General features: G+C 32.9%; 2 protein-coding genes across 2 annotated transcripts; both read left to right on the top strand.

Moving 5' to 3' along the window:
• The first annotated feature begins 429 nt into the window (after window positions 1-429).
• On the top strand, window positions 430-6092 carry LOC139430382 (uncharacterized). The gene is made up of 7 exons (XM_071197288.1): window positions 430-666; window positions 728-977; window positions 1028-1141; window positions 1196-1943; window positions 1999-2085; window positions 2155-2196; window positions 5799-6092. The coding sequence occupies exons 1-7, from the start codon at window positions 563-565 to the stop codon at window positions 6041-6043; spliced, it is 1590 nt and encodes a 529-aa protein (XP_071053389.1). The 5' UTR covers window positions 430-562; the 3' UTR covers window positions 6044-6092.
• Window positions 6093-12763: 6671 nt separating this feature from the next.
• On the top strand, window positions 12764-20259 carry LOC111422216 (uncharacterized). The gene is made up of 7 exons (XM_071197282.1): window positions 12764-12904; window positions 12967-13216; window positions 13268-13381; window positions 13436-14183; window positions 14240-14326; window positions 14396-14437; window positions 19966-20259. Exons 1-7 carry the CDS (start codon window positions 12801-12803, stop codon window positions 20208-20210), a joined length of 1590 nt encoding a protein of 529 aa, XP_071053383.1. The 5' UTR covers window positions 12764-12800; the 3' UTR covers window positions 20211-20259.
• The last annotated feature ends 222 nt before the right edge of the window (window positions 20260-20481 follow it).

Here is a 20481-nt window from a genome sequence, read left to right as displayed (position 1 = left end):
ACTTAAAAGACGTTATGTTAAATTGGAAAATTGGACAAGAAAAAAGCCAAACCAAAAAAACGAGGGGTGACTTAAATTGTTTGTGATAAAATAAAATTGATTGATCATAGAAGTACAACATCCATAACACGCTGAATGTTTCGCAGGAAAAGTGTTCCAAAAGAGAATAATATTACATAAATAAAATGTGTTATGTGAACTGAAGCGCTTTCTCAGTTTATATATTTTCTAGAAACTGTCAAATTTGGATGGCTAAAAAAGCTAAATCGTCAAATATTGAACAAATTGATGCTCTATATGCATATGTCACCTTGCATAAGAAACTGAGAGCCTTCCGTAGACAAAGCCATAAAAATATGTTGTTGACATTGTAATGTTAATAAATCACCGCATTGTCTTATGGAGTGGATTAATTAATTATAAGAAATCTCGATCTAAAACGGGTGTGTGATAAAATCTATATCTTATTGCTTATTCGTGTTTTATGATTACTACTTATACAGCTATTTTTATATCTGTAGTAATACCTGACGACAACAATTAAAGAAACATATTATTTAAAATGTCATCTAATACACACAAACTGAATATTTTAGATTTAAATGACTACACACTATTAAATATATTTCGATATTTAAATTTCAATGATTTATGGTTAATAAGCAAGTAAGTTATTTGATTTTAGTTGTTTTTTGCGATACATACACCTTTCGTGTTTTCATATAAGGACATGCCAACGATTACACGACTTCGTTCAAACTAAATATTTATGGTATGAAATTGACGCTAGAGATCTTACGAACAATAATGAGAAAATTGACTTTTGCATTGACAAAATAACCAATATTACCAAAGATGTTAGAATAAGTGCGGATGGGAGACACATTAAACTAATTCCGGATAACTTTTTCTTAAATATATCTACTTTAAATCTGGTGGTTTTAGCTTTGGAAAATATGAAAATTGACGGAAATATGGTATTATCTTACATTTTTACATTTATCTTTTTTGATTTACTGTTTTTTAGTTGAAATTAAGAGATTTTCCAGAAACTTTAATCGAATTGAGTTTAAAAAAGACTTATGTAACAAATACGTTCGAATTGCAAAAATACTATCCCGAGCAATTAAAAAATTTAAAAGTATTATAATTTTACTCATTTTACTCAATTATTCAATAATTAAAATATTTTTAGGTATTTATATTGGATCAGTGTTTCTGGGTTAACCTTTCTATACTAGATAGATTACAATGGTTAAAATCACTAGAAATTTTATCACTATATAAGTGCAAAGGATTATATGATGTTGAGTTAAGTGTAAGGAACGAATTCGATTCGTTGCGAATTGTGGATTGTCGCTTTTCTGGCCTTGGGAATATATTTTTAAAATCCCTCGCTAAAAAGCCAAAGGTACAAGAAATTTATTTCCAAGACTATCTCACTACATATTTCATGGAAAAGGACGCACGCGAAGTAGAAGTAGCTGATGGTTCCCAAAAATTAAATAATAGTTATGTTTCTGATCTTGACGATATCGCTCTTTGGAATGAAGATATTTTACACAGTTTTGTTGGGCCTACTTCTACAATTGAGAAAATTCCGTATGGACATCTATCTGAAACTAGCATCAAGGAGTATTCTTCAGCCAAACCAATTCAAGGCAGTTATACTTTTCAAAGCACTTTATATAAGAGGCCATATGATGAATGTACTTGTCAAAATAATCCTAACATAGCTGCAAGGATTGTTGTTGAAAGAAAAAAATTAACTGTTTCTGATGACGATATCGAACGAAAAGTTTGTAAAGGAGGATTTATTTACACACTTAAACCTACTGAGAGTTCTAAAATGATGGGAATAAGTAGACTAAATTCTGCAGATATTTCAGAAAACCCAAATCAAAATGAAAAAGACATCGCTCTGTTAGAACATAGTTCACATTGTTTGCTATTTTAAACTATATTTTTATCGTAAATGTTAATAGAAAACTATTTCAGGGTGGTGGGCACCTCCGAGAGATTTTTATATAATGGACGTGCCTGGATCTTTTCTTTGGAGGCGGTACTCTCCAATAGAAAGCAACGGTAAGTCATATTTTCATCATTGCTTGTTCTCTTCATTTTTACTTAAAATTTTTAATTTGTGATTGTTAGAATATCAAGAGCCTCATAAGATACACATATGTGGAAATGCAGGTACGTATATGTTGTGTACGTATACGTATACGTAGTATCTGTACTCCGAGTATTCAAGAGAAGGATCAAAGAAAACTCCGACCATTGGAATGAAGCCAGAAATGAATTTCAAGTAGAAAGATGGCCGCAATACAAGAGGAGACTGCATGAGACAGAGGAATTGTTGCTGAGAAAGGAGAGGAGACCATCAATCAGAGAAAGAACATTAAACTTAGACTAAACGCAGCCGTCGGAAACGAAGCTAAAAGACAATTAGTCCTACAACTATATAATATGAATAAACAAGTGAAGCAATCAGCGCGAAGAGATAAGAGAAGATGGGACAGATAGACGGGACAGGTGCAAAAAGCGATGCAAACAGTTTATAAAATAACAATAAAATTGGCTAACAAATAAGAACAAGGGAGGAACATTTCTCCAAGATGACGCTATGTGATAAATAGGGCCCGGAACTTTTGTAACGGTACGATACGATTTACCCCCTCCACTTGTTCTCCTAGAAAATGATCGGTTGTTATTGACGACCGACGATCGGTTTTTTATTGCATCAATGTCAACATTGTCAACTGTCAGTACGATTTCACTGTTGTCCAAATGTGCAGTATTCGACGCTTTTCATCCGCATAATTTCGTCAAATTTGCTATTTATCTTTCTTTAGTTACCTTTAATTGGAAGTTGGAGTTCTGTTTGAGTTCGTATTATTGTTTTTTTAAGAATTGTTTTTAGTTTCCCTTTGTGGTAAAATTGTTGTTCGGATTTGAGAATTGTTCAACAAATTGCCGAAAACAATATACCTTTAACTCTTAAGGAAAAATATGGTTCAATAGCTCAGTATTTTATTTATGCTCCATTTACAAGTTGTGATGTTGAAAGATTATTTTCTAGGTACAAACTCATTTTAACGTCAACTAGAACGTCATTTACAGAAGAAAATTTAGGGATGGTTGTTTCAATATGCGTTAACAGCAATTTTTTTATATCCGTATCCGATTTGTGATTGATATTACAAATCGGATCATGTTTTTTTGAATTAAAGTTATAAAATATATATTTTTTTAATATTTTCAAATCGTACTGACAGTTGACACTGACGTGTAATAAACCGATTGTCGGTCGTCAACAACAACCGATGAGGCGAGTTGACTTGACGCCACCGACTTGTTTTCTAGATAACAAGTGGTGGGGGTAAATCGTATCGTTCCGTTACAAAAGTTCCGTGCCCTAGTGATAAACCAATCACACAAAATATATATTGTACCTTAAAAGACTTTATCTAGAAAAATAATTACATGTCAACAGAAGTAAAGGCCGAATCTACAAGTGTATTATAGGACCATACGCATTGGAAACTTAGGCAGAGACTTCTAAAACAAACAGTATGGTTAGAAGGATAGAAATTGCGATCGATTTAAGGAGTAACGCTAGGTGGCCAGATTAGGAGTGCTATAACACGAGAATAACCGGATATCTACGTATGTTAATATTCACAAAATCAAGACGAAGGTTCTGGAGAGACATATATATGTCGATAAAATAGGGAACGGCAGATGAGCGATGTGAGTAAAGGATACCCAGATCGGCAGATCACAACTTCTCAGGAAGCTTAATAATTGATAACAGAAAACACAAGTTTTGTCTTAATAAAAGTAGAAGAAGATGTGGACTCGTCACTTCCTTTCACGATTCTTCTGAGTATCAAATTCTCAGTGCTCTAACACAGCATGCTTCTCTATCAGTGACTCACCCCCAAGACGGGATATCATTGCCTATCAATTCTTCATTATTTCTTTCTAGTACATCTCGCTTCTTTTTCTAGTTACAAGGTCCAAAGAAAGTATTCCCGTAATAATTTCAATAGCTTTCGTCGTAAGTGTCTGTTGTAGACACTTGTAAGAGTGTCTACAACGCAAGGTTTATATATTAAAGGTTGTCTTAAAAGCTGGTTAACAACCGGCAAGGTCTATAGAACATAAGGTTACCTAATTCCCTATGCCTCTGTAGTATCGATTATTACCCCGCAAATTGACGTCACTGGTTCGATCCAGTCAGAGTAAAAAGTTGAGTAAAAGATAGCCTATACTGTGGTACAGTCTATATAAAATATTTGAACCTCGCCTCGTGTTGTTTGTTCATAGAACCAGCTACGTCACCCCGTCGACCCACCTTGCCTCTCAGAGGAGGAGAATCGGCATTGAGTAACCTTATGTTCTATAGACTTTGAGCAACCGGCAATTTTTTGTTAGAGTTTTTATGGTTTGACAAGCCATTTCACACACCTATTGGTCTTCCAGCGGACAGAATGCTGGGATTGCCGACTTTTCGCAATCGTGTAGTGATAAGAATAAATTCTGGCTTTAATAGTATTTATAATAAGAAATGTACTTTATTTTTTTTTATTTTTTTTTTATCTACGACTGCTTGGATAAGTCATCGTTACCGCACTCATTTGAGGTGATTTGAGTTACGTAATGAAGTTCATTACCGCACTGGTTTCATTACGTAACGCATTTTTTTTTTACCAAAGAGGCAGCAAACACGCCCTTCATTGGACCCCAACCTGGATGTGGACTACAAAAAAGCCACCTAAAAGAAATAATCAACAACTGGGAGGCTTCAAAGATAGCCTTACGCTGGAAAGAACTTCCAGGTCACAGACAAGCGAAGAGTATGATAACTCCGTCGCAAAACAAAACCAAAGAGGTTTTATGCCTCAGCAAAGGGGATCTAAGAACGCTCTCAGGCTACCTAACCGGCCATGTGCCCCTAAAATACCACCTCTTCCACATTGGACAAGCTGAGGATCAAACTTGTCGACTATGCAACGACGAGTCAGAAACTGCTGAACATATACTGTGCAATTGCGTCGCCAGAGGACGTCTAAGGCACAACGTCTTCGGTAAAACTCCCTTGTTACCTACCGACATAAAGGTTCAAGACCTCAGGACAATACTAAGGTTCATTAAGGACCTACATTTGCCCTAAACCTTTGGAGGGCTAAAGTTACAATAGATCTTATAGGTCGCGGTAACGAGAGGGGCCGCCCTCCTCAGCCCGGCAGCAATAATAATAATAATAACGCATTTTTAGCCTAATCAGAACAGACTTAATTTATTGAAACGAGTAACAATACAAAAGAAAAGTGCTATCTACTTACAGAGAAACAATACTATTTATTGTAAACATTAATTATTATGTTTTTAGATTTCAAAACACTTATTCCAGATGAGTAAACATGTTGTTTAAACTGACAATTCAAAATTGTCAACAATCATTTCAAAATATTTTTATAATTAATGTCAAATAGACTTTTCTAAAGAAATTGATTTTTTAGTAATTTTTAGCAGTCGTAGATAAAATGCTGTATATCACACGTGGGCTAGAGCATAATTACAGTACTCGTGTGATTATACGACTCGGTCTACGACCTCGTCGTGCAATTCTCCACACTCGTACTGTAATTATGTTTCTAGCCCACTTGTAATATAAATAACTATTATATTATAAATATTATCTCATTTTTTTATTAAAAACAATCAAACATAATATCAATAATTATTATGTATTTTTAGTATGTTATTAATCATAATCAATTAATTTTCAGGAATGGCTGAGAGACGTTATTTAGGGCAATACAACGACGTCAGTTTAAAAAAATTGTCCCTGAGAGGCTGTTACGGGGTAACTGATAAAGCATTGGATCATTTGAAACATTTAAATTTATCGCTGTTGGATGTTACTGGTACCAGAGTAACTGCTGAAGGAGTTAAAAATTTTGTTTTGGAAAATGTTGATTGTAGAGTTATTCACGAAACTATGTGCATATGTAGACCAAACATGCATTTTTAGCAGTGTAACTATAATTAGAGGATTTTAATAAATCTTAATCTAATATTAATATCCTTGGTAATAAAAATGAACCCGAAAGAAAAAAAATACTTTGGTTGTGCACTTATAATAGCTGATATGTGACGATACTTACGAAGTTATTCGGCATGTTCAGTCTGCGCGCACACATCTCGTTAAAATTTGTAATAAGGTAGTTTTAGAAATTAGTTTCTTATACGTTTAACACTGAAGAAAGCCATATTGAAAACATATTTATACAAGATATATTTTTGGTAAAGTTTAAGCTTCAAAATTTCCTGGTTATGTGAGATGGTTCTCCATACATGGGGACAAAAAACTGTGTTAAATATAACTTATCTATAATTAACATATCAAGTGTAAATAATTGTTACCACGAATAGAATTTTTTATATTTAAATTTTTGCTCGATATATTGCCGACATTCAATCCAGCCTACAATGACAAGATCCCAAAGCCTAATAGGAAAATGAAAAGATACTACTAGGATGTTACCGAGGAACTTTATGAAAGCTATCACTGACGTCATCCCTCTGGTTAGTCTTCATGAAGCTCTCATCGACACTGAATCAACGCATCTACAACACATAATACGAACTGATATCATGAATAAATACATGACCCCAACACGACAGGTAATTCCAGCGGATCCACAAAACACTTTATTAATACTGGATAGAACTCAACTTCGATTCCAAGGTATCCAATTCGATGAGATGTTCTTCAATTCGAAGTCCTGAAGACCAGCTTCATGTGTTTTGATGGAATTACCGGCATTAGCTGATTAAATCTAAGCGAGGTGACACTACTTATAATTATGATAGGCGTTGTTGTTCCTCGGTGCTCAAATTTTTGCAAGAAATGGTTCCACATTGGCTCTGTACCTTTATTTGTGTTAGTTATTAATTCCTGCAAAATTGTTATTTTAATTAAAAAGGTATTTTGTTTTTTTGTCAATAAAATGCATTTCTTTGTGTATTTGTAATCTTGCTGCTATGCGTGCAGATAAATCTCAAACGTGGGATTGCTATAGCAGTATGTTGCATGGTAAAGAATTTAACTAAAAGTTTCAGACTTTTAAACGTTATTCCAACAAAGACACAAGGTGTTGAAATATTAATTGTTTCTTTAAATAGCACATTTTTGAAAATTTCTATTTTGCAAAGAAAGTAAATCATAGAGTTGATTTTTATGTAAATAAAAAATTCATTTTGTACTGTGGATAGAGAAGTATCAAAACGCATTTAAGCAAATTGAATACAAATCCAAACCGCGATGGCGACCATAGTGGAAATTGGGTATCACGATATTTATAAACCAAAACAATTTATAACGAGTATCTGTACAGGAGGTTGTCCAATTATAGTAAGCGACAATTAAGGTGCAACTACTTTAATTCAAAACTTAATGTATGAAAAAGGGATTTAGCCGTAGTCAACTGATAGTTCTAGCCATGATGCTTCTTTCATTTCCAAGAGTAACGTCACAACTGTGGGCGTTAAATCTATAAATAAATATACATTTTAATCATAGTAGAGAACTGATTCAAATAAATACTTTTTTCGAAAACAGCTATTAAAAGTTGACTTTTGCGTAGTACTTAGCGACCGTCAAAACGATAGTTTTTTGTCAACAGGACGTAAAAGTCTTTTTTGTAATTCGCGACGGTAATGAAAGCTGTAACAGTACTCAAATGGGTGCTGTAATGAGACTACTTACAGCATCCGATGCTGTAATGAGATTTTAGTAACATTTTATGGAGCCAGTTCAAGTTGGTGACATTGCTTCATTAATTTTTCTAGTTGTCAATGTGACAATTTTTGTCTATGGATGTTTAAATACGTTCTTAGCATCGAATACAAGGTCCACAATGATGAGGACATTGAACACTGAACAATTTCTCTTATTTTGGGTGGGTGTACATGAAACATTTTTGTGAGGTGAATAAATTTTGTGTTTTGACAGTTTCTAATTGTCAATTCAAATTTCTATCTTCAAGTGTTACGGTATTACCAACTGGTACATACCTATTTCCCTACATTGTCAAAATTTATTTTATTTTTGAAAAAAAAAGGATAAAAACGCGAATTACAAAAAATAGCATAAAAAACACGTTTCATAAGACTTAAAGCACTCATTCATTAAAAAACTCGTGGCTTCGCCACTCGTTTTTCAACTTGAATTCGTGCATTTCAAGCATGTCTTACGAAACTTGTTTTTTAATATACTATTACGTCCAGGACGCAAAAGACTTTTACGTCCAGCTACGACAATCAAAGAATTTGATACTATTAATTGTTAATTTATTGTTATGAACAAATTATAAACACAAAATAATCCACATTTAATTGTTTTATCATTTCATTTCACGTTTAAATGCAAATTTATAATAGTACATTTGTTCAATAAGTGAGGTTAAATCGATGTGACATTAAGTTTTTGACATAACATTAAATGAATTCTAAATGTCATTATACAGAATTTGGTCTTTTTATTAATTTATAACTTTAGTATACGCAGTTTTCGAAAAAATGTTGTTTGATACACGACAGCAAAATTCTTTTGAATTCTCGAACGATTTTTTTTGCTCGCTAAAGCTCGCAAAAAAAACGTGTCATTTCGCTATCTTGTATCAAAAATAACTATTTATTTAATTTAGTTAAAGAATGTTTTAAGTCAGATTTGCTAGTACTTTGCGCTTCATTCGCAAAAATTCGTGAGAGTTCAGTGACTGAACGGAAGGAATTCGATGCGGACAACATGGAAATATGTGAATCGACTTAAAATGGATTTATCAAATAATCTTTATCTTATCACTTATTCATGCTTTATGGTTATTAGTTGTTCTACACAGTTATTTTTGTATTTGCAGTAACATGTGTTGACAATAATTAAAAAATTGTGGTATTTAAAATGTCTTGTAACACATCCTCACTGAATATTTTGAATTTAAACGATTATACATTGTTAGATATATTTCGATATTTAAATAAAACTGATTTATGGTTAGTGAGCCAGTAAGTTATTAGTTATCTAATTTTCCATATTGTTATTTTTCTTATTTTATCGTAAGAACTTGTCAACGACTACACGACTTGGTTAAAACTGAATGTTTGTGGTATGAAATTGATGCTAGAGATGTTTCAAACAACAGAGAAAAAATCGATTTTTGCATTGAAAACATTACCGGTTCCACCAAGGATATTAGAATATGTGCGGATGGCAGACACCTTAAAATAATTCCGGATTACTTTTTCTTAAATATATCTACTTTAAACTTAACGGTTTTAGCATTGGAAAATCAAAAAATTTGTGGAAATATGGTATATTCGTCGTTTCTATGTATTTAGCATTTATCGTTCTAAGGTTTGGTATTATTTTTAGCTAAAACTAAACGATTTTCCTGAGAGTTTAATAGAACTGAGTTTAAAAAAAACATATATAACTGATATTTCCGGGATAATAAACTGTCTTGTTAAACTAAAATATTTAAAAGTATAATTTTTAAATATAACGTTTAAACTTTTTTGTTACTCAAATATTTGTAGGTGTTAATATTGGATCAGTGTTTCTGGGTTAACCAATGGATATTAAGTGTGTTACAATGGTTAAATTCACTAGAAATTGTATCATTGTATAAGTGTAAAGGATTGTGTGATGTTGATTTAAATATTTCGACAATGCAAAACTTGCGAATTGTGGATTGTCGTTTTTCTGGTCTGGGAGATATGTTTTTAAAGTATCTTTCTAAGAAGCCGAAGATACAAGAAATTTATTTCCAAGACTACCACACCACTTACTTCTTAGAGAGGGATGAACGGGAATTAGAAATAGCTCACGGCTGCAAAAGGTTGAAAAATTCATATGTTTCTGATTTAGATGATATCGCACTTTGGAATGAAGACATCTTACATAGTTTTGTTGGACCCATAGCAACAATTGAGAAGGCTCCTTATGGACATCTTTCTGACAGTGGTATTCATTTGTATTCTTCAGCCAAACCAATTCAAGACAGTTATAGTTTTCAAAGTATTTTATACAAGAGGCCTTACAATGAATGTACCTGTCAAAATAATCCTAACACAGCTACAAGGATTTCTAGTGATAGAAAAACATTAACAGTTTCTGATGAGGACAAGGTACGAAAAGTTTGTAAGGGAGGTAACATTTACACTCTTAAACCTGCTGATAATTCTAATGTGATGGGAACAAGTAAATCTAATTCTCCGAATGCTTTAGAAAACCCAAATCAATGTGAAAAAGACATTGCTGTGATGGAAAATACTTTATGTTGTTTGTTATTAATAAACAGCCTTTCAATCAAAGAAGTACCAGGAGAGCAACGAAAGCGTCGTAGGGGCGTATGTGGAAATGCAAGTATGTATATATTATATAACGGTTATGTATTAAAAACATGGTTAACATATCCATCAAAAAAATTTTGCAGAGGTCTCTAAGTAATTAGTGCTACTTCATTTAAATTTAAGCTTTTGTTTGGAAACTACTTAGGCATATGTCAAAAAGGATAAGTTTTACTTTTTTGACAATGAAGCTCTCAGTAGCAAAGTCATCTAAATTGTAAATTAAGTAAGGTTTCCAGTATTAAAAAAATTTGAAGTGTAGATAAGTGTTTCTACTGCACAAAGAGGTTAGGATGAGTGCAATACATATCTATATCATATCTATATACATCATATAAATACCTATATCTCTAAGCGGAATCCTTTTGATATATCATAGTTTACGCTTTGGAAATCAATAAGACAGCATTTCTATTTACTTGTAGTATATACTAGGCCTCTACCTGCCCAGCTAGTGTAAGAACAATCGACAGTTATTAGTTGTCACAACAAATTACCTATTATCTTGCTTCCAACAAAGCGAAAACTGCGCTCTCAACAAATTTTTCAGTTTCTTCTATTGCAATCTTTTTTTCTAATTATAAAATGTATGTTTTTCTTTATTACGTTTAATTGTTAGGTATTTTTAGAATAATCTTAATCATAATGAATTATTTTTCAGGAATGTATGACAATATGTTTTTTGAAAAATACAACGACATTAGTTTAAAGAAGTTGTCGTTGAGAGGATGTTATGGAGTAACTGATAAAGCATTGGATTATGTGAAACATTTAAGTTTATCCTTGTTGGATGTTACTGGCACCAAAGTGACAGCTGAAGGAGTACAAAATTTTATGTTGGATAATTTTGATTGTAGAGTTATTCATGAAAGTATGTGCACATGTAGACCTAAAATGCATTTTTAACACTGTAACTATAAATGATTTTAATAAAGGTGGTATTAATCTTGTAATTTAATATCAATGTCCTTCATACAACTGAAAATATTGCAGATGCATTAAGAATTATATTATAAAAGTTATTCGCATAGATAAGCTAAAGATTAACCAGAGATATAGACGCACAAATCCAGTTAACATACAGTGTGTCCCAGGATAGATGTTACAATAGGTATAATGACCTAACAATTTTTGAATTTTATGTTAAGGATGGGAAATAAAGCTCTGCTTCGTGTGGAGAGAATTTTAAGTATATTTTCATATTTTGAAAAGCAACTCGACCTTCACAGTGATGCGACAACTATTTTTAGTTCAGGTAAAGTAAGCTTTTTGTTTATGATACGGCAAAATTGCATTAAGAAAAGTTGTTCAGAATGAGAAATTATGAGACTATGCAAAATTTCAGAAAGATCTACCTACTTTGATTAAACCACCATATTTTAGATTACATCAGAGTGAAGACAAACAACAATGAAAAATGATATAAAAAATGTATTATTCCTCAGTTTTAGCTCACATTTCAATTACTCTTGCATTATGTTAACATTAGAACAGAAAATTTACATCGTCCAGTGTTAAGGGCTTGGGTAAAGTGCAAGTTACAGCTTCGAAACCAGTGCGGCTTATATAGATAATTATGCTACTTTTTTAAATTGTGTCTTTACACCAAGCAGGGCTTAATTCCTCAGCCTTAAAATAAAATTCAAAGTATTTTAAGTCATTATACCGCTTGTAACATCTATCCTGGGACACACTGTATATTGTGAGGTGGTTTTGGGCATAATTTTTAATGCTTTTTGGCTTTGGAAAACAAATTGTTGTTGGGTTGGGTTGGGTTGAGATCAATGGGCGTACAAAGTATGTTTTGGGTGAAGGACTTAAAAGACGTTATGTTAAATTGGAAAATTGGACAAGAAAAAGACCAAACCAAAAAAACGAGGGGTGACTTAAATTGTTTGTGATGAAATAAAACTGATTGTTCATAGAAGTACAACATCCATAACACGCTGAAAGTTTCGAAGGAAAAGTGTTCCAAAAGAGAATAATATTACATAAATAAAATGTGTTATGTGAACTGAAGCGCTTTCTCAGCTTTATATGTTTTCTAGGAACTGTCAAATGTGGAAGGCTAAAAAAGCTAAATCGTCAAATATTGAACAAATTCATGCTCTGTATGCATATGTCACCTTGCACAAGAAACTGAGAGCCTTCCGTAGTCAAAGCCATAAAAATATGTTGTTGACATTGTAATGTTAATAAATCGCCGCATTGTCTTATGGAGTGGATTAATTAATTATAAGAAATCTCGATCTAAAACGGGTGTGTGATAAAATCTATATCTTATCGCGTATTCGTGTTTTATGATTACTGCTTATACAGTTATTTTTATATCTGCACTAATACCTGACGACAACAATTAAAAAAACATATTATTTAAAATGTCATCTAATACACACAAATTGAATATTTTAAATTTAAACGACTACATACTATTAAATATGTTTCGATATTTAAATTCAACTGATTTATGGTTAATAAGCAAGTAAGTTTTTTGATTTTAGTTGTTTTTTTGCGATACATACACATTTCGTGTTTTCATATAAGGACATGCCAACGATTACACGACATCGTTCAAACTAAATATTTATGGTATAAAATTGACGCTAGAGATCTTATAAACAATAATGAGAAAATTGACTTTTGCATTGATAAAATAACCAATACCACCAAAGATGTTAGAATAAGTGCGGATGGGAGACACATTAAACTAATTCCGGATAACTTTTTCTTAAATATATCTACTTTAAATCTGTCGGTTTTGGCTTTGGAAAATATGAAAATTGACGGAAATATGGTATTATCTTATATTTTTACATTTATCTTTTTTTGATTTACTGTTTTTTAGTTGAAATTAAGAGATTTTCCAGAAACTTTAATCGAATTGAGTTTAAAAAAGACCTATGTAACAAATACGTTCGAATTGCAAAAATACTATCCCGAGCAATTAAAAAATTTAAAAGTATTATAATTTTACTCATTTTAATTAATTATTCAATAATTAAAATATTTTTAGGTATTTATATTGGATCAGTGTTTCTGGGTTAACCTTTCTATACTAAATAGATTACAGTGGTTAAAATCACTAGAAATTTTATCACTGTATAAGTGCAAAGGATTATATGATGTTGAGTTACGCATAACGAAAGAATTCGATTCGTTGCGAATTGTGGATTGTCGGTTTTCTGGTCTTGGAAATATATTTTTACAATCCCTCGCTAGAAAGCCAAAGGTACAAGAAATTTATTTCCAAGACTATCTCACTACATATTTCATGGAAAAGGATGCACGCGAAGTAGAAATAGCTGACAGCTCCCAAAAATTAAAAAATAGTTATGTTTCTGATCTTGACGATATCGCTCTTTGGAATGAAGATATTTTACACAGTTTTATTGGTCCTACTTCTACAATTGAGAAAATTCCGTATGGACATCTATCTGAAACTAGCATCAAGGAGTATTCTTCAGCAAAACCAATTCAAGGCTGTTATACTTTTCAAAGCACTTTATATAAGAGGCCATATGATAAATGTACTTGTCAAAATAATCCTAACATAGCTGCAAGGATTGTTGTTGAAAGAAAAAAATTAACTGTTTCTGATGACGATATCGAACGAAAAGTTTGTAAGGGAGGATTTATTTACACACTTAAACCTACTGAGAGTTCTAAAATGATGGGAATAAGTAGACTAAATCCTGCAGATATTTCAGAAAACCCAAATCAAAATGAAAAAGACATCGCTGTGTTAGAACATAGTTCACATTGTTTGCTATTTTAAACTATTTTTTTGTTATAAATGTTACATAGAAAACTGTTTCAGGGTGGTGGGCACCTCCGAGAGATTTTTATAGGATGGACGTGCCTGGATCTTTTCTTTGGAGACGTTACCCTCCAATAGAAAGCAACGGTAAGTCATATTCTCACCATTACTTATTGTCTTCATTGGTACTTAAAATTTTTAATTTGTGATTTTTAGAATATCAAGAGCCTCATAAAATAAACAGATGTGGAAATGCAGGTACATATATGCTGTGTACTTGTTAATTCTTATTTAAATATGACCAACATTTTCTTATAATACTAATTCACTTTTCTGACAATGAATCTTACAATTGCAAAAAGGCTTTATTATGGATCATTATATGCCGGAAATGAAATTATGATATCTTAAAAACACAGACCTGTATGTAAGGTGACTTGTGTAACGTGTATGGAAAATCAAAAGAGAAGCCATGGTTCACTGAGGAAGTGAAGGTATTAGCGAAGGAACACAAATGTGTACAGGTGTCCCAATTTCGATGTCCTCATAGGCTATCTCCGAAACTAAAAGAGATAGAAAAAAAGTAGCTTACATGTCATGATCTGGTTTTTCGAGAAAATGCTAATACCGAAAACTCCAAACAGCTATCGTCTTTTGTTTTCGCCCTATCGGCAAAAACTGAAAATTTTGCAAAAACGACAATCGCGAATATCTCACTTATTATCAAAGATAGAGTATTATAAATAAAACATTATATGGGCAACTTTTTACGAAGAATTCAGTGGCGTAGCTAGAATTTTTTTCCCATCTTTTATTTTCGAGATTTTAGACGTAACTTTATTTTTTTAAATGGAAACCATAGTTGGCTATGACTTAAAATAATTTGTTATTTTCTTCTGATAACAAATATATATAGTTTATGGGGTATATTTCTTATAGTTATTGAATAATTAACAAAAATTCATTTTGTTCCATCTAAATCTAATGTATGTATTTAAAAGATAATGTTGCTATGGTGATAACCATACATACTATGATGGAACATAATGTATGAAATAATTGCCAAAGCTTGTATTTAAAAATTCGATAATAACTCTGGCATTATGTGCTGGTACGATGCACTAGCATGTTAAGTGTCAAACTATAACAAAACTGAATAAAACTTTACAATGAATTTCGAAAATTATGAAAAATTTAACATGATGGAATGCTATATGTTATCAAATAAGAATGCGACGTTAGCCGCGGAATTCTATTTCACAAGATATCCTGAAAGAAGATAACCGCACGTAAGAACCTTCAGTCGGTTAGCAGAAAATTTAATAGATATTTAGTCCTTCCCCAAACCACATGCAAAAACATACCAAAATGACCTGCAAGAGAAATTGCAACAAGACGTCTGACCCAAAAGCCGCTGCTCCCGAATATGAAAGAAAAATAAGTATAAACCATAAAAACTTAAACTCAGGGAAATACCTTAATATATTAAGGCAGCAAATTGAGCCTTTAGTCGACAACTTGCCACTAAATATGTCTCAAATGATATATGCCAGATATGCCACATAATGCCAGAGTTGTTAGTGAATTTTTAAATACTACTACAAATTCAAGGACAGTAGAGTCTAACAGGACTGCTACATCCATTGTTGTGACAACCTACCCGCAAACTACGTCACACCATATTCCACGCCCAGCTGTTATTATGGTCTATGCGTTTGCTGTGTGTTTTTAGAGGTTATATCCTAGATATATTAGTTTTGAAGTTTTATGTTTTAGACGTATTAATGTCTATCATATAACCTCTAAAAACACAGACAGTTACCAGGCGTGGCAAATAGTGTGACGTAGAGTGCGGGCAACCAACCCGTAGTCGACTACAAAAATACAATGGATGTAGCAGTCCTGTTAGATTCTACTGTCCTTGCTACAAACATTGACAATAATTGGAAACAATGCTTTCCCTCATGGTATGGTTATCACCATAACAACATTAAGTTTTAAATACATACAATAGTTTTAGAAAGAACAAAAAAATTGATACATTATATTCCATCATAGTATGTATGGTTATCACCATAGCAACATTAACTTTTAAATACATACATTAGATTTAGATGGAACAAAATGAATTTTTGTTAATTATTCAATAACTATAAGAAATATACCCCACAAACTATATATATTTGTTATCAGAAGAAAATAACAAATTATTTTAAGACATAGCCAACTATGGTTTCCATTTAAAAAAATAAAGTTACGTCTAAAATCTCGAAAATAAAAGATGGGAAAAAAATTCTACCTACGCCACTGAATTCTTCGTAAAAAGTTGCCCATATAATGTTTTATTTATAATACTCCATCTTTGATAATAAGTGAGATATTCGCGATTGTTGTTTTCGCAAAATTTTCAGTTTTTGCCGATAGGGCGAAAACAAAAGACGATAGCTGTTCGGAGTTTTCGGCATTAGCATTTTCTCGAAAAACGAGATCATGACATGTAAGCTACTTTTTTCTATCTCTTTTAGTTTCGGAGATAGCCTATGCGGACATCGAAATTGGGACACCCTGTACAGACGCGTGCTTACTTAAGGTATAGGTGTAAGAACAATGAACGAAGATTAATAGTATATGAATATCAGAAGTGAGGTAAATACTGCAATAAAATAAACTTGAAAGAGTCATAATGGAAGAAATTCTCTAAAGAAATGGAACATGACCTATGCGGGGACGCAAAGGGAACACATTAATTGTCATGGGTGATTCTTGTGTATCACCAGACCAGAAAACAGAAAATCAAATAGACGACATCACGATAAACCGAAAATGGCGACTCTCGCTCTAACAAGAAGGAGACAGATATGGCAAGTGACCACCACCTAATGATTGGCGTAATTCAAATATAGTTAAGGTCAGTAAAATCAAAATACCAAAGCAACAAGGCGTAAATAGAATCTGAAAAGACTGGAAGACCTATCTGTACTCCGAGAATTCAAGAGAACCATCAAAGGAAACTCTGACCATTAGAATGAAGCTAGAAATGAAGTTCAAGTAGAAAGATGGACGGAATGAGACAGGGAAAAGGTTGCTGGGAAAGGGGAGGACAACAAAGGAAGAGTGGATTACAGACAAGACATCGGATCTCATAAATGAGAGAAGGAACATTAAAGTAAAGTAAGGCTGAATTCCAAATAGCAGATTCACAACACATTACTAAACTAATTCAACCATTACTCAAGAGGGTATCGAATAAGGAAAAGATTGAGATTGAAAGGAGGGAATAATTATAAAACTCTCAAAGAGGGGCGGTCTACAGAGGTGTAGTAATTCGAAGGCAACACACTTCTCAATATAAATAATAAAATCATAGCTCAGATAATAAATACAAGAATAATGGACCAAATTGAAACAAAATTCAGAAAGGAACAGGCAGGTTTCAGAGCGAACAGATCATGCGTCGACTACATTAATAGTTTAAGAATAATAACAGAGCAATGCATGGAATGAAGAGCCACAATGTGTATGGTGTGCATAGACAGCAAGCGAGCATTCGATTCACTAGACCACAGAGCGCATTTTATAGCTAACGGTAATCCCACCCAAATTAATAGTACTAATAAAAGTTTTATACAAAGGTACAAAATGGTGTGTACTACACAAAGGAAAGACAAGGATGCCCTCTGTCCCCATTACTCTTTAACATAGCACTAGACTGGATCATAAATATCACAAACCACCAACAACGAGGTATAACATGGGCACTACATAAACAAGACCTAGTTTATGTAGATAAGTGATGTGCAAGCACGCCTAGGGTTTAGGGCAACGAAGGTTAAATATAGATAAGATAGATCGGGGTTAAGTGGAAGAGAAGGACTTAGCTCCTTAACTACGCCCTATATACTTTCGTTATTAAGTTATAGATAATGTAATGATTTCAATTAATAAAAGGCATTATTATTATTATAATACACCAATTGAAGACGTTCGATAGTTCACCTATCTAGGCAACGTAGTAACCAACACAAGAGACACCGAAGAAGACATAAGAAACCGCACAAATAAAGTTAAAGGAGCCTTTGCAATGTTGAGAGAGGTATGGAACAGTCCATGTCAACAGAAGTAAACGCCAAATCTACAAGTGAATTACGGGACCATAAGCGTCGGAAACTTAGACAGAGACTTCTAAAACAAACAGTATGGTTAGAAGGATAGAAATTGCGATCGATTTAAGGAGTAACGCTAGGTGGCCAGATTAGGAGTGCTACAACACGAGAAGAACCGGATACCTAGGTATGTTAATATTCACAAAATCAAGACGAAGGTTCTGGAGAGACATATATATGTCGATAAAAAACGGGACGGCAGATGGGCGATGTGAGTAAAGGATACCCAGATCGAAGAGACTTCGTGGCAGATCACAACTTCTCAAAAAGCTTAATAATTTATAACAGAAAACAAAAGTTTTTGTCTAAATAAAAGTAGAAGAAGATGTGGACTCGTCACTTCCTTTCACGATTCTTTTGAGTATCAAATTCTCAGTGCTCTACCACAGCACACTTCTTTATCGGTGACTCACCCCCGAGACGGGATATCATTGCCTATCAATTCTTCATTATTTCTTTCTAGTACATCTCGCTTCTTTTTCTAGTTACAAGGTCCTATCGAGATACATATAATTTACTGGAGTACGTGTTCACGATATTCGCTTGGTTGAGAAAACGGTCCGATTCGCCCAAGGTTTATATATTAAAGGTTGTCTAAGTTCCTATGCTGCAATACTTTGATTTTAGTTTGTGGGCGAGGGGCAAGAGCAGGAGTGTTTCGTGACGTAAGCGATCACGGATTGCGCACGCAACCTATTTTCCACATGTGACGTAATGCGCAGTATGGTTGCGTACGAACCTAGACAACCTTTTATATATAAACCTTGCGATTCGCCAGCATGTTCCACCACCCTATAACGGCAAGAAATACAAATAGGTAGTACTAACTAATGGATATAATTCAGCATGAATTTATTCAATATTTACCAAGTAATTCAAATTATGTTATTCAATAATGATGAAAAATACCAAATAATACATATTTAAGTTGTTATAGTTAGGAAAAAAAAAATATAATAAATATTACGTATGTTACGTTGAAGCTTTTTGCCGTTATGGGGTGGGGGAGGCCGGCCCGTTGTCTAGCTCAAAACACGCACTCCAGTAAACATAGTATATCTCGATGCAAGGTCCAAAGAAGTTGTAGACACTTGTATTTCTAGTTCTGTAATGATGCGTTGGGCATTTTTGTCTTACTTTGCAAAATATTGGGTTGCCTAATCTAAAAACGTTATCTTGGCTGGTTAGCAATCGACAATTTTTTGTTAGAGTTTTTATGGTTTGACAAGCCATTTCACGCACATATTGGTCTTCCAGCGGACAGAATGCTGGGATTGCCGATTTTTCGCAATCGTGTAGTGATAAGAATAAATTCTGGCTTTAATGGTGTTTATAATAAGAAATGTACTTTATTTTTTTTTCATTCTTCTTGAAATACACTTTTAAAATTAATTCATATCTTTTTAAAAACCTTCAAAAATCTAGTTTTCTTCTTAGAGTTTTTAGATAAAACTAGATTTATTTGAATATTGTTTCCACTACTAATTCAACGTACATGAATCCTCCATAAATGTATTTGATAAATAATATTATCTCATTTTTTTATTAAAAACAACCAAACATAATATCAATAATTATTATGTATTTTTAGTATGTTATTAACCATAATCAATTAATTTTCAGGAATGGCTGAGAGACATTATTTAGGGCAATACAACGACGTCAGCTTAAAAAAATTGTCCCTGAGAGGCTGTTACGGGGTAACTGATAAAGCATTGGATCATTTGAAACATTTAAATTTATCGCTGTTGGATGTTACTGGTACCAGAGTAACTGCTGAAGGAGTTAAAAATTTTGTTTTGGAAAATGTTGATTGTAGAGTTATTCACGAAACTATGTGCATATGTAGACCAAACATGCATTTTTAGCAGTGTAACTATAATTAGAGGATTTTAATAAATCTTAATCTAATATTAATATCCTTGGTAATAAAAATGAACCCGAAAGAAAAATACTTTGGTTGTGCATTTATAATAGCTGATATGTGACGATACGTACGAAGTTATTCGGCATGTTCAGTCTGCGCGCACACATCTCGTTAAAATTTGTAATAAGGTAGTTTTAGAAATCACTTTCTTATACGTTTAACTCTGAAGAAAGCCATATTGAAAACATTTTTATACAAGATATATTTTTTGT

The sequence above is a fragment of the Onthophagus taurus genome, chromosome 1 (assembly GCF_036711975.1).
Source record: "Onthophagus taurus isolate NC chromosome 1, IU_Otau_3.0, whole genome shotgun sequence".
Lineage (NCBI taxonomy): Eukaryota > Metazoa > Arthropoda > Insecta > Coleoptera > Scarabaeidae > Onthophagus > Onthophagus taurus.
This window is presented reverse-complemented; position numbering and strand designations above follow the sequence as displayed.